Genomic DNA, 13,642 nt, shown 5'->3' on the forward strand with positions numbered 1-13,642 from the left:
TAGTCAAACAAAGCATTGCTGCCAAAATGCCCAAAAGAACTTTGGTAGATAGACTCTCCAGAAGAAACTGAAAAAGGGAAAGAAACAGCATAAGTTAATTGGGGGGGGGGGGGGGGGGGGGAAGGAACCAGTTCTGATTTCCAGTTGTCATCATCTCAGGTATAGTAGATAAATATGATTTATGCCTATGATTTTAAATATCCTCACTAAATTTTATTTAATGGCATATTTTTTAAAAAATCCAGTTACTCCAAGTATTACGCAATACTGGCAATGGCACACAGAGAACCAATGTGATATCATTATCAGCTGCAGCTGTTCAGTTACTCAAAAACCTCCCCCACCAGACCTGTAGCTTTTAAGACACAGCAAAAAGGGGAGTATGTTGACATTCAGGTGATACTGAACTTAAAGTAAATATTAGAGTGAAAATCCTGGAGCAAATAACCTTCCCTTTCCAGGAAAGAAACCACAACATATACAAAAGTATTTTTATTTAAAATAACATTCAATCCAGCCTACTATAAAGGCTAGAAAAACCTCTTGCTTGTAACTTGCAAGTTCAGTGGCTCATGTCACACAGGCAACTTTTAAAATGCCAGGAAAGCTAACGACATCTAGTTTGCATAAATACTCAAACCACCAAAACCAGGCAAAATTCACCCCTGGCTAGAATGTACAGAGGATCCTCTGCACGTGGATGGAGATGGCATTGCACATCATCTGCTGTGGAAATCAGCTACATTTCTCATGTTTGAAACTTAAGTCTGTGGTGTTCACAACCCAGTTTTCCACAAACCTCAGCTGGTTAGCCTTTTTCTTCCTTTTCTTCTAAGAGGAAAGAAACATGTTAGGTCTTTGGGCCTAAAAAGGTACCTTTTAGTCTCTAGCAATGAATTTTGACACATGTCCATTTGACAAGACGACACAGGAAAATACGTAATTAAACATTCTTTATTAATGATTTCAGAAGTCATCTTCTGAGTCATAATCCTCATTTTTTTGCAGCGGCCGCTTAATACCAATTATTAAATCTATGGAGAGGAGCTCTGTAACACAATGAAGAACTGAAATGACTAACTGGTATTTGCAATACACCAGCTCTAAGCCTTTCTCATTCACAGGCAGTGGCTGATTTTTTCTGAGTGAATGTATGGCTTTGAGATAGAATTTGGTAAAGCTGTTTTGTTCTGTTGTGTTGTACAAAGACTTGGGAATACTTAGCAAAGCATCGGCAACTACATTAGATATGACTGCCACCTCTGACTGCTCAACCTGTTGTGCATAGTACTGAATATAATAATGTAACAGAATTTCGAAGTAACCTCCGACTGGCAAAACTGATCCTGCTTCTATGAGGGCATCTGAATAATTCTGTGTAATACTTACACAACTCTTTTCATGTTTAGATGGAACTATATTGCAACTTGTTTTCTCTAGGTCTTTGCCAACACCTAGGCGTTCACACACAGTGACTGTATTAACATTATGTGTTGCCGATACAGCCGTGCTGCAGTTCTTTTGACCGACTACAGGTGAATCACTTCTATGGGCCTCGTGCATGTTGCTCGTATGCTCGCATTTTGCATGCTGTTTCTGTACATTTCTTGAAGAGCCATCTCCTTCACTGGCAACATCGAATTCTTTGATGTGCAAGATGAGATTTGAGGGTATTTGCAAGTCTGTCTGCACACATGCTGGGTATTCACTTCCCTGCAAACCAGGGTTGACAATTTGTGTCTCTGTTTCATCCCTATGTGCTTTCAGTTGGCGTTCAGAAACCTGATTACTGTTACAAGAAATACCTTCTGTTATGAGCTGCTTCTGAATAGCTGAAGAATGCCAACTGCAAACATCTAAGGCTTCAGTCTGGCTTTCACCTTCTCCTTGGTGTTCCTCCCTCCGATCAACCGTTTTAAATAGCTGCTGCAACATTGTAAATGCCCCTTGTAAAGCAGCAGCATGCTGCTCATTAACACCCTCAACGGGCCCACAAAGAATTAGGCAATGGGGCTGAAAGGCCCACACGCTGGTGAAGCCAATGTGAACACACCTTTTTGATCCGAGCAGCAAGGGCTGACAAAACGTTGCCACTGCGGTTTCAGTGATTTCTCCGTCTGTGTTATCACTGAAAGGCATATAAGGCGACACTCCTGTAATTTCACAGATAAGGGCCACTTCTTCCAACGATAAGCACTCTACCACTGAGACACCATATAATTTTGCATAGTGGATAACGACCTCCTCTTGCTTCACGCTCGACAGTAACAGCTTAACACTATTGCGCTGCAAGCGTTTCATTAAGGCTTCCGTCCTCTGCGTGATCCAGCACAGGGAAGCCTGGTACTGGCCCTCGGAGTCGACGACGAACTCGGTGCCGGGGGCCGAGAGGGTGGGCCGGAGGGCCTCGGTGACCAGCACGGCCCGCAGCTCCCCCCCCGCCGGGCAGTAGGCCGCGAAGTCCCTGCGCAGGACGAGGCCGGGCAGGATCCTGGAGCTCGCCACGGGGAGGCCGGCCACGGCGGCGTGCAGCTCCGCGAAGCGGCGGCCCAGGAGGCGCAGCACCTGCGGGCGGGGGCCGGCGGCCGGGGCGCAGCGGCCGCAGTACTCGCTGCAGAGCCGCGCCAACAGCCGCCGCTCGCCCGGCCCCAGCCGGCCGCCCAGGTAGGCCTCCAGCAGCGCCTCCAGCGCGCCCCACTCCGCCTGCCGCCCGCCCAGAGCCCGCAGGTGCCGCCGCAGGCCCCGCGCCACGGCCCGCTCCAGCACCTGCGCCTCGAAGGCCCGCAGCGCCCGCCGCAGGCCGCCGCCGCCCGCCGCCCGCAGGCCGCCCAGCACGCCGGCCAGCAGCACCACGAACGTCTTGGCGCCGTCCCCCGTCGCGGCGCGGTGGCTGCAGGCACAGGCCGCCATCATCCTGCGGGCACACGGGCGGTTAGGCGGCGCCGCGCCCCCCGCCGCGGCCCGCCCCCGCCCGCCCCGCCGCGGTACCTGGCCGTCGGCGGCTCCAGGCTGAGCGCCTCCAGCAGGCGCCGCCCGTCCCGCGTGAGCAGCGCCTCGCCGCCGGGCCGCACCAGCAGCGCCCGCCCGCCCCGCGGCCCCAGGGCGCCGCGCACCGCGCCCGCCAGCGCCGCCGCCTCCTGCGCCAGCCGCCCCAGCTCCGGCCGCGCCGCCATGGCGACCGCCGCCCCGCCCCTTCCGCCCGGCGCGCGCACAGGCACCGCCCCACGCCACCGCGCCGTGAGGGAGAGACCCCGGGAGCGGGTGCGGGCTGCGGCAGCCGGGCGGGGGGCAGCCGGCCCGAGCGACCGGGGGAGCGGCGCACAGAGCCCAGCGGCGCGGGCACGACACGTCTTCACTGGGTGCGGCGGCACCGCCGGGCCCGGCTCCCGGCCCCGGCCCCAGCCCGCCTCCGCCGCCCCGTAGCAGTTCAAAAGCCCTCGAGAGCGCGGGAAGGGCGGCGGCCGAGCGGGAACGCGTGGCGCGGCCGGCCCCGTGCGGTGCAGGCACTTCCCCCCCGGCCAAGCGAGAGCCGCTGCCCGCAGCGGGCCGGGCCCGGCCCCGAAGGACAGCGAGTCGAAGCGCTCGGCCCGCGGGGCTGCGGCCGTTTCCGTAATGCCACAACCGACGTGTATTACAGCTCCATGTGTCAAACACTAGCCCCGCTCCTGGCTCACCGGCCAGAAGTGGGAGAAATGCAGCGTGTTTCGGCAGGTGATTTCCCGCCCCCCTCCCCGAGCCTGACAGGAAAGTCAGTCTTCGCACACAAAAGCCCTCACACAAAAGGTCAGATGTTACATATGGCACAAACTTGACAACTCTTTACATGTCTCAGAACAGCAAGAAACCCATCAAGAAGGCACTGTTTACAATACTTGAACATCTGCTAAATTTTCTGTGATTTGAGGATACCCTTGAAATAACAATAATTAAAACTTACAGATGTACAGAATCCTTGTTATACGTTATTTACACAAACAATGGTGAAGCAACAGCCTTTAAGAAACTATGTGAAACATTGAATCCAAAGTCTGTTTTTATAAACAGTCTAGCAAAAAAGAAAATTGCCAAAGGCACAGGAGGGCAGCAAAAAACAAACAAAAAAAGGAAGAAACCACCTTCATTACATTTTATGGGACCCTTCAAATAAATTATGAGGTTTAATTGAGCAGGGGAACAACCAGGCTATACCCTCATTAAGTAACGTCAACTATTTAAAAGGAATCAAGATGTGAAATGCAAGAATCGTCATCTAGTGCTGAAACTGATACTTAATACATTTCACATGGCATATTTACTTTTTCTTAGCTTAGATCCTCTTTACCTAACTAGGCAACCTGTACCTAAATGACAAATTAAAGGCTTAGAGTGCATTTGAAAAAAACAAGACCAAACCAAAAGGATAAAACCACGTGGCAACAAATTCTGAAAATATTTCCTGTACAAGAAAAAAGAAAAACCCAAAACAAACAAGATTTGTAAATCAGCTGTGAAAACAAGTGCTGTTTTGAACTTTAAAAACTAGTAGAAGGTCACAGCTCTCAAACACCTGCAAACTGTACAATTAATTTTTATGACTATGTGCAGGCAGAGCTCAGTGTTACGTACGCAATAGTCAAGATCAGCTACACACCATGGTTCAAAAGGACAATGGTGTTGTGCTGAAGAAAAGGCTTCACACATGCCTGTGACCAGCTGTACTGTAAAAATCAGACAAGAAATTTCTTTATTCTATTCACATGAGGGATCATCATAAAAAACCTGGCAAAACAGAAATGACAAGGTTTTCATTTTAAAATTTAAGGTATTACACAGTCAAGCAGAAGTCTGTGATTTTACTTTTTAAAGTTTCACCATATATCCTTTACCTTCCCTAAAACCTCTTTGACAACAGAATTAAACTCAAAAAAATAAGTTGAAAAGGGAAATAAATAAGCACAGGCCTTTTGCCTCCGTTCAAGCCTTTTACTCATCTTGAGCTGAGTATGAATTTCAGATATGGAGTATATGTTTAATCTGACTGTCCAACACAGCACTGCCAGCCAACTGGCTGGGTCAAATCCACTTACTACCATGCAGTCCACGTAAAAATACATGCAGACTGTGTTATTAACTGATCTTGAATAGAAGTGATCAAAAAAAAAACCAAAACCAAAAAAACCCCAATCAAACCCCCCAACACAAAAGGACAGAAGGATATCTCTCTTTACCAGGGAGATAAAAACTTGTAACTATCAGTCAAGAGTTTCAGCACCACATATTTAGCAGAATATTATTTTAGGGGATTGAAGCTATTGCCCAAGTTCTCACTCATTTCCTCTTGTATTACTCTCATGTACCAAGTATGTTTAAAGGCTTGTAATAGATTTTAAGACAGGTGAAGCTTTGACATCTGAATGCAATAAGGAATGGCCAAAGTCCAGGCTGAGAATATTAAATAAATACTATATTCTGCTTGCTTTATGCCATTTTATACATGGCTAACAACTTCAGCGTCTGTTTGGAGACTTAACTTGGGGTTTGGTTTCTTTTTTTTAATAGGGGGACTTTCTACATTCACAAGTTTTACCTCATCAGCTGTAGATATAACAGAAGTCCAATCAAGTCTGGTCTTGCCTACGTATACAAAAATCACTCTGGTTAAGATACCACATTCCAGAAAATGATTCAAGACCAAACAATGCTAATGGGAAGCTGTAAGAAATAAGCTGAAGTTGACTGCTTAAGCGATAAGCTTCTACATAGCTGAAGCCCAAAGAAGGGGAAATGTAAAAAGAGAAGGGGAGGTGTTTGAAGGCATCAGCCACAGCAATATACAAGCTAGACTGATGAACAAGTAAACAGTATTTTCACAAAATACTGGCAAGACTGATGTAGAACAGAAAGGTAGATCACCTGGAGAGTCAGGGAGGCTGCCCAAGGCAGAGGGAATACCGGGCCATGGCAAAACCCCAAATGCGAGCCTGGAACTGTTCCACTGCCCAGAATGGATTTCATTTCTGAGAGAATCCTCTGAAAACAAACTTGGCTGCCCTTTGCATTGTGCTGCTCATCCTCCCACTGTCTCACCTGCGTTACCAAGAGTACTTTTGCATACTACAGCCCCTTTTTTGACTTAGTATGCTTGACTGGCACACAGAATTCACCAGGTAAACACTGGCACTACTTTTTTTTTTGCTGAAATTTTACAAGTTCTATACATGCATATATTTCTTTGAATAAAAATATTAGAAACCCTGGTTTTAAATTGAAACTTAAGCTTCACATTAAACTGCATGGCTACAGCATAACGAATACATGCATGTGTGTGTTCTGTTAGGTAGTATATATCGCAGTAAGGAGGAATTTAACAAAGACTTAGGGTTTCACTCCCTTTTGTTTTGCTATGTGTGCTGTTAGCCATCCCACAGTTTCTGAACACCTTCCTCTTGCAAATGAAAATGTGTGTTTATAAGTGAACTCACTATGGTGCTTGAATTCTGTTCTACATCGTCTCTCTTTTGGGAGGTTCAACTCAAGCTACATACTAAGCACACCTCTGCACACAATTTGTTTCAAAAATAAGAAAAGTCCTGGCATCAGCAGTCTGTCCACTTACTGTGACATGGCCATACACAAATGCAAATTCAAAGCTGTAGATCTATCAAGACTTACAAACATACCATAAATCCTTGACATTTGCAATTCATGAGAGAGACTGGACCAAGACAGTACCTTCCTGGGTGCTGTACTGTTAAAAATGTGCTCTGTACAACAGATGCAGGAATGTTTTTATGAAGAATCTGAAGTTTTAAAACTATAAAAATAAAACCATCTGGCTTACAAGCCACTATAGTATTTCAAGATAAAAACTCATATTTCCAAAACAAATCAAAGACATTACATTGCAGAATTCCCAAAGACTTCAGCTTTTTACTTGCCAGTTCCTAACACTCGCGATTGTTGTATAATAATGTATTTGTTTGACCTTAAACAAAAGTTTACTTCCAAACACCCAATGCCATTTACAAAACCTGTTGGCTACTTCGAAAGTTCCTTTGTTACAAAAATGGTAAGTTTAAATGTAACAAAGTATGCTCATTTCTCATTCTACCATAACAGGAATCACATCCTACCTACAAGGTCTGACCTCTGAATTTTTAACTTCACCTATTCCAAGGTGGAGATTCATCAGCAGAGCATATGATGTAATATAAAACACAAGGCTGATGTCATATGTCTGCGAGAGAGAGGCACACACCAGAAGCAAGAGTGTACTGGCACTTACGTAATTCTTACTTCAACTGGGTAGATGGGAGTATGATTCTGAACCATGAATGCTGAGGCAAAGTTCTGTAAGTTGTTGCTACAGGGCTCTTTTAGATAATATTGCATCATTTAATGTCCAACTTAAAATATGGTCCCCAGTAACAGTTTGATCATTCCAGTTCAGAAAGGCCCTTGTTCATGCTTCCTATTTGAACAAGAAATTAATGACAAGCTGTAGCAGAACCACAAGTAAAATGAAGACATAGTGCTTAAACTGCAAGAAGTGGTAGTCCACAGGTGGTGAATTAGAAGTGACTCTGTTTCGTAGAGCCATAATGTCCCTGTAAGATAGAAAATAATATCCTGTAAGTGACAACCTAGACAATTTGGCATTTTCTAGCATGGTCAGGCTCCCTACAGAAGACAGTTTTTGAGAGAAATTATGAAACGTCAATGAGCACTCAACATTTGGGAAGAAGGGTAGTTTAAAGACATCAAGGTTCTAAAACAGAAAGATACATAACAGCCTCCGAGGAAAAAAAAGCTAGAAAGTTAGTATTCTCTAAACCATTTTAAAGCATTTTATTTAGTGCTACCTTTTAATGTCTTCTTGTGTCTCCTTTATAGATTCAATGGCACTCTGCAGTTCACCAAGGTCTGCCCCTTTTTTCCTCATTCTTGTATTATGCTTCAGAAGTTGTGCTAGGAAGACACAAAAGCCAGATATAATTCACAGAATTGACTGCTAAGTCGAAAAAGGAACAAAGTACTAATGACAAACTAAACCAGTTGCAAAAATGAGGAGAAAGTTTGCTAACTAAGCTTCTACTGAAAACTAAAGCTTTATTTCAGAGTCACCTCTAGCACAGGACAGCAAGTCAAGTGCTTGAAATGTCTTAAAACAGTCACTGTATTCTTTAATTTCTGCAAGCATTACCAACAACAAAAATCTGCTTCTAGCAACGTACTGATCTACAAATCAAAATAATTTACGTTGTTTTAAGAAAAGAGTTTACAAACACCATTCCCCCCCCCCCCCCCCCAACTAAATATGTGCAGCACTTAAGCCTACCTATGCTACATACTGATGTTTAAGCGGACAGGAAAGTTTGCAATTAAAACCATGACCCATTCTGCTCCTTTGTTTTTCCAGAATGTGCTTCACATTGGATAGAACTGTGGTGTCAAGCATGCATTATTTCATAATACAAACATCGATATAAGAAAAGTATGTGTGACTACAGAACTCTGTTTCACTGTCAAATAAATTCATTATTTCTGTACCCAAATACATCTTTTCCTACCTTCACTCCCGGAGGAATCCTGGTTATCAGGCTCAGGGGATGAGAAACCACACTCTCCTTTCTTCTGACTGGCTGGCTTTCGTTTCATTTTTGGAACACTAACCTACAATCGACAAACTTAGGAATTATTTCCAGATAACCAGATTGAAGCAAAGTGGCACATTCTAATAGAAATAGTTAAAATCATGAGATCTAATACAAGTCCAGGTTGAAATTTTTGATGTATAAGCAATCTGAAGTTTGTGCATCTTCCCATTTAAGGGAAAATACACATTAAACTGTGAGTTCAAGTTGCATATTTTATATTTCTATCCAAGTCATCTCTACCACATAGGATGCAACACAGAAGTGAAAGACTACGGGACTCAGTAAACTACATTTTTCTAACAGCAGCATTTCCCATTGCTCTCAATGCTTTGATGACCTTTACACACACAACACAACATACACACCAGTCCCTGGATCTTGCTGCATGTGCTAACAGAACTGGAACATACCATTGGTGTCCGATGTCGAACTTTGGTTTGGATGGTGCCATCTTTTTCAAATTGGATCATATCATTCAAAGGGTCCCACGGTCTGGTACTAGACAAAGTAAATATGATTGATTAATACCACAGCAATTCAAAAAAGAAATATTTTCCTGCTCAGAAGCTATTCAGCATGAACAGGTTAAAGCTCTCTCTTCCTACACAGAAGTCAGACATGGAATAAGTGATCTTGTCTTCCAGCTATAGCCCAGTCCTAACCTGAAGAGCCCAGAGAGCCAAAGAAATAAACTTTTATGTCCAGTTCAAACCCTCAGCCAGCTGGTAAGGGTGTACAAGCTGTTGTATTAACTAACAATATCACTATGAATTTATCTGATTAGTGATATTTAGTTGTCAAACACTGAGAGGTTTTCTGCTTAATGTACAGTTACTATTTTACAACTACAGGGAAATTAGGGGATTTTAAAAATTACTATTATTTTTGTACTGCTTTTTTGGTTGTTTTTTTTTTCTTTTAAAAGTTGCCTAAGAAACCGCTTAACAATCAGGTACCTCAAACCTGCTTTCAACCCGAAGTAGCTAATGGTAATCAAGGCTGGTTTCAAGAGGCACTAAGGAGCTACACACAGTTTTCTTGTTCTGATTTTAAGAGGCTTTTCCAAGTATAGGTTGATATAGAATTAAAATTAAAAAAAAAAAACAAACAAACCAAAAAAAAAACCCCCAAAAAGACACGTAGCTCACTGGAGAACAACAAGTAGCCAAAGGCAAAGACTGACATCCCCACCAATTACAGCTTTTTCAGATCGAAACTGCAAGTCAGCTGCATGAAGATCATTCTGATGCATAGCTCTAGCAAGAGCAGATTAAGCATGGATTTCCTTTCACCTCCTCCTGTATGCCTTTTAACATGTTTGTAGCCATTTCAGATTTAGAGAATATAGACCTGTATTTACATTTTAGCTTAACCTGACTTGAACTGAATGTCACTGAAGATAATCGGGTTTAGAACTAGGCATTGCTCTCCCAGGTCTTCTGTATTTGTAATCCAGATGCCTAAATCCATAATCCAGATATGTTAGCAAATGCCACAGCTCCCTGAACACATCTTTCATAGTAAGCGTAAAAGGCTGCTCTCTACATGGACGGGGTGGTGAGCCAGCATCATATGAAGGATCATATGGAAGGAGACAGAAGTTTCTTCCAGGGCCTGCTGACAGCACAGACTGCTTTCTAGCACATAGTAAAATTTCCACGGCACATCCTTGAACCACAGGGCCTCAAGGAGACAAGAAATAATGCATATTAACAGGACAGATTACCCCTTGCAGCTTTAAAACCCAACAGATTTAAAGTGCAGTACTTCCCCTGAATGGTTTTAACACAGGGTTCACCAGTATGGGCAGTCAATTCAGCTGGACTACTCACAACTCTCCCCAAAGGAACAGGCATCTACAGCACTAGAAGGTTCAAACCAAGAGAGGGCGTTTCACAGAGTATTTAGTCTAGCTGGGGAATTGTCTGCTGCAGGATGTTTTGGGTGGTGAAAGTATGCACAAACTTAAAAGAAAACCAAGGAAATTAATGGAAAATAATTCTGTTGAGAGCTGCTAAATACACAGAATCCCCGCTTGGTTCTAGGAAACCTCCAAGTTGTAAATTTGCTGAGGATATGAAGAGTACTCTGAATTCTTGTACTCTTCACTATACACACGCTTAGGTCACTTCCCCAATATTGCTATTCTGGTATAGAAGGGTGAAGGGTTCCCAGGTTTAGCCATGGAAATATACTTGCAGCATCCAAGGCTTCAAAGTTGCTTAATTCCAAGTGTATCATCTTTGGATATTTTACTTCTACAATCCTTGCAATGTAGAAGTGTGCGAGGTATTGAAAAAGAATCAGCAGAATGTGAATGTCCTGTGAAAAACCATCAATAGTAAAGGGCTCAGCTCCAAGCTGACTTTTGCAAGCACTGGTGAGAACACTGAATGCATCCCAGCAGTCAGAAAGATGGCCACATCTACCATCTTCCGATTCAGATCGTCACAAAAAACGATTCACACTCAGGTGTGCAGGGCATATTTGACAGCCGAGCAGAGCCACATGGTCCCAGCATTAACCACTGCTGTAAACCTGTTATTCACAGAGTTATTCTAACATGTAATAAACCATTAAATAGCTCAGTTCACCTAAGCACAGGCTTTTCTCATTTCCAGACATTAGATTTTCTGATTTCCAGTTGGTATGCTCATATGTACCATATTTTCCAGTCTGGAAAAATCTGTGTAGCTGCTCTGGTCAGGCTGGGGAGGTGGGGAAAGGAGCACAATCCATCCCCAAGAAACACTAGAACACAGGCCAGATTTGTAGAGGCACATAACCATGAAGATAAAAAAGAAAAATTCCATTGCAATAGTTAAATTAAAAATGGTTTGTTGTATTAGCAACCACTGCCTTTTCAACACTAGAAGGGCCAACTCAGTTCAGCTAAAAAATTATGCGTTTTAATTAAAATATATAAACAAGAATATCAAGTAGCATTGCTTATTTCAGGAGTTTGAACTCAGCTATATATCAAAGTTCTTTTGCTTCTTAAACACCAGGAAGAGGCTCAGCAACACTACCAAGTACTTAACAAGCAGTTTTTGTCACAAGCAATTCAGAACTCACTCAGCGTATTTGTAGTGCCATTCTCCTGTGACTGAATCCTGATCGAACAGCTTACACGTCCACTCTTCACCCTTAAGTTTCCTCTCCTTGGCACTCCGTCTCTGAGCTTCTTCCAGGACGTATTTCTCTTGAGTAGCTTCTGTTTGGTCTTTATTATTTATTGCTTTTGTCACTTGCTGCCAAAGCCTGACAAACAAGCAGTATAGAGAGTTACAACCTCGTTGACAGAAGTAACTGCAAACATTCCCTTAATTATAGGCTAAGTAAATGGACCAACCTTAAACAGAATATAACTATGCTGTAATACATGTTTTATCATTTCCATCAAGACTTCCCATGATTGTGAGGTTTGTAAATAATTGTATATAACAGTGCTACTTTCTTGTTTTACAGGCCAATATCAGCACACATGGAAAAGAAAGAAATGATAATTTGTTCATAATTTGGAGATGAGTTTTATTTTATCAAAGTAATTATACATGATTCTAAAGTGAACTTACTTCTCTGACTCAAAGTCATCTTGTTCCTCAAACTTCACTGTGTATCTAGGTAATCTACGCTGCTTGATATCAGACGTTGGATTCCAGAATGTCTCCGACACATCTGTCTTCTTGTCACTAATAGTAACTTCACTGTCCTGTAACATGCATAATTCAGTTACCTTAATTGTAATAATCTCAGAGAGTGCCAAAATAACACATTAGGGAGGAATAAGCAATTCTTTTTTTGTAACGAGACTTTGTTTTGTTTTGGATGTATGTAGTTAAGAATAATTACATACGCTACATATTCCATTTCTGCACGCTGTGCTAGTTCTAACTTGGAACAGAGGTGCAGCGGAACCATGACCACATTCAAAAACCAGCAGTGCCAGTGTCAACTCACCAGAAATGAAAAAGTTTATACATTTCATGCTGGTGCCATAACAGTTCTTCACAGTACTGACACATACACTAAAAACATTTCGCAAACTGAAATGCGTTTTCTTCACGAACTACTCAAACGTACACAGCTTTTCTATCTTTTAGGAGTTCCAAATAAGACTAAGTTGATTATATACTTTCTTGAGAACTGTCTAACTATGAAGTGATACTTTCTAATAAAGTGGTACTTAACACTTTAAAAAAAAAAAAACTTGAGTCCTTTTTGTAACTAAGTGCTATTTTAACCTGTCTCAACTATGAGCCAGAATTATAAAATACCATCCCTCACTACTTACCCAGTGACCCTCCAAAATAGCCAGAACTTCTTTGCCAAGCTTAATTTTCCCTGATATTTGGTTAACGCTGTCATTGTTACCCAAAAAAGGCTGCAAAACAAAAAGAAATGTTTTCAAGTTTACTTTAATAGCAAATTATTTTTGCATTTATGTCAGTGTTAAGGAGAAAAGTGTATTTATGAAATGTGATGTAAACAGCCTTGATGATTCTGAATATTATAACTTACATCATTTAATGCCCAAAACAAGTCTGATACCACCGTAAGTTGTTCTCCAATACGGTATTTTCTGAAGAGTTTTGCTAAGCAAAAGCATTGTCTAAGAAATGTGTGAAAGAAAACTGAATATAATGCAGAAAACAGTGATACAGTGGAGGACACAATAATTTGCTACACTAATTTCATCACTTTGCCAAGCACCATTTGTTACTGGAGATTAACTCTTGCAGAAGGCAGAACAAAAATGATTGCCAAGAATTTTCTTCAGTCTTTTTGATAGTCTGCACATGTACCCTATGGGCGGATGAGTCAAAATACCAACTAACACAGCCTCCTAACTTTTATATTTCCCCTATAATTTCTATAATTTCAGCTGAATACTGTTTCCCTCTCCATGTGCACACTTCTTAACTATTTTTTCAGCTTTAAATCAGTTTCTGCCTTAAAGATGGCAAACCTATTTGAGCAGTGCAAGCCATCTATAAGTAGTTTAG

The 13,642-nt window shown here is 42.6% G+C and overlaps 2 protein-coding genes across 9 annotated transcripts in view; both read right to left on the reverse strand.

Annotated features, from left to right (window-relative positions):
• Positions 1–936: 936 nt before the first annotated feature.
• On the reverse strand, positions 937–3,675 carry BBS10 (Bardet-Biedl syndrome 10). The gene is made up of 2 exons (XM_080392531.1): positions 2,989–3,675; positions 937–2,914 (listed from the first exon to the last, which is right to left on the reverse strand). The coding sequence occupies exons 1-2, from the start codon at positions 3,171–3,173 to the stop codon at positions 967–969; spliced, it is 2,133 nt and encodes a 710-aa protein (XP_080248657.1). The 5' UTR covers positions 3,174–3,675; the 3' UTR covers positions 937–966.
• A 109-nt stretch (positions 3,676–3,784) lies between these two features.
• OSBPL8 (oxysterol binding protein like 8) overlaps positions 3,785–13,642 on the reverse strand; it is a 93,486-nt gene continuing 83,628 nt past the window's right edge. For all 8 annotated transcript variants that reach the window (XM_080392523.1, XM_080392525.1, XM_080392530.1 and 5 more), the window contains 7 exons: positions 12,931–13,020; positions 12,212–12,348; positions 11,712–11,897; positions 9,047–9,134; positions 8,550–8,652; positions 7,842–7,947; positions 3,785–7,586 (listed from right to left, as the gene is read on the reverse strand). In XM_080392523.1, coding sequence (XP_080248649.1) covers positions 7,451–7,586; positions 7,842–7,947; positions 8,550–8,652; positions 9,047–9,134; positions 11,712–11,897; positions 12,212–12,348; positions 12,931–13,020 — 846 coding nt within the window. In that variant the 3' untranslated portion in view covers positions 3,785–7,450. The remainder of the gene's footprint in view (positions 7,587–7,841; positions 7,948–8,549; positions 8,653–9,046; positions 9,135–11,711; positions 11,898–12,211; positions 12,349–12,930; positions 13,021–13,642) is intronic.

Source organism: Falco punctatus (genome assembly GCF_963210335.1).
Source record: "Falco punctatus genome assembly, chromosome: 6".
NCBI lineage: Eukaryota > Metazoa > Chordata > Aves > Falconiformes > Falconidae > Falco > Falco punctatus.

Excerpts from the sequence above, each read along its gene's own strand:
- BBS10 (XM_080392531.1), bottom strand. The coding sequence starts at position 3,173 with ATGGCGGCGCGGCCGGAGCTGGGGCGGCTGGCGCAGGAGGCGGCGGCG. Across the intron at positions 2,915-2,988 it reads CTGGAGCCGCCGACGGCCAG|GATGATGGCGGCCTGTGCCT; the intron begins GTACCGCGGCGG and ends GTGTGCCCGCAG.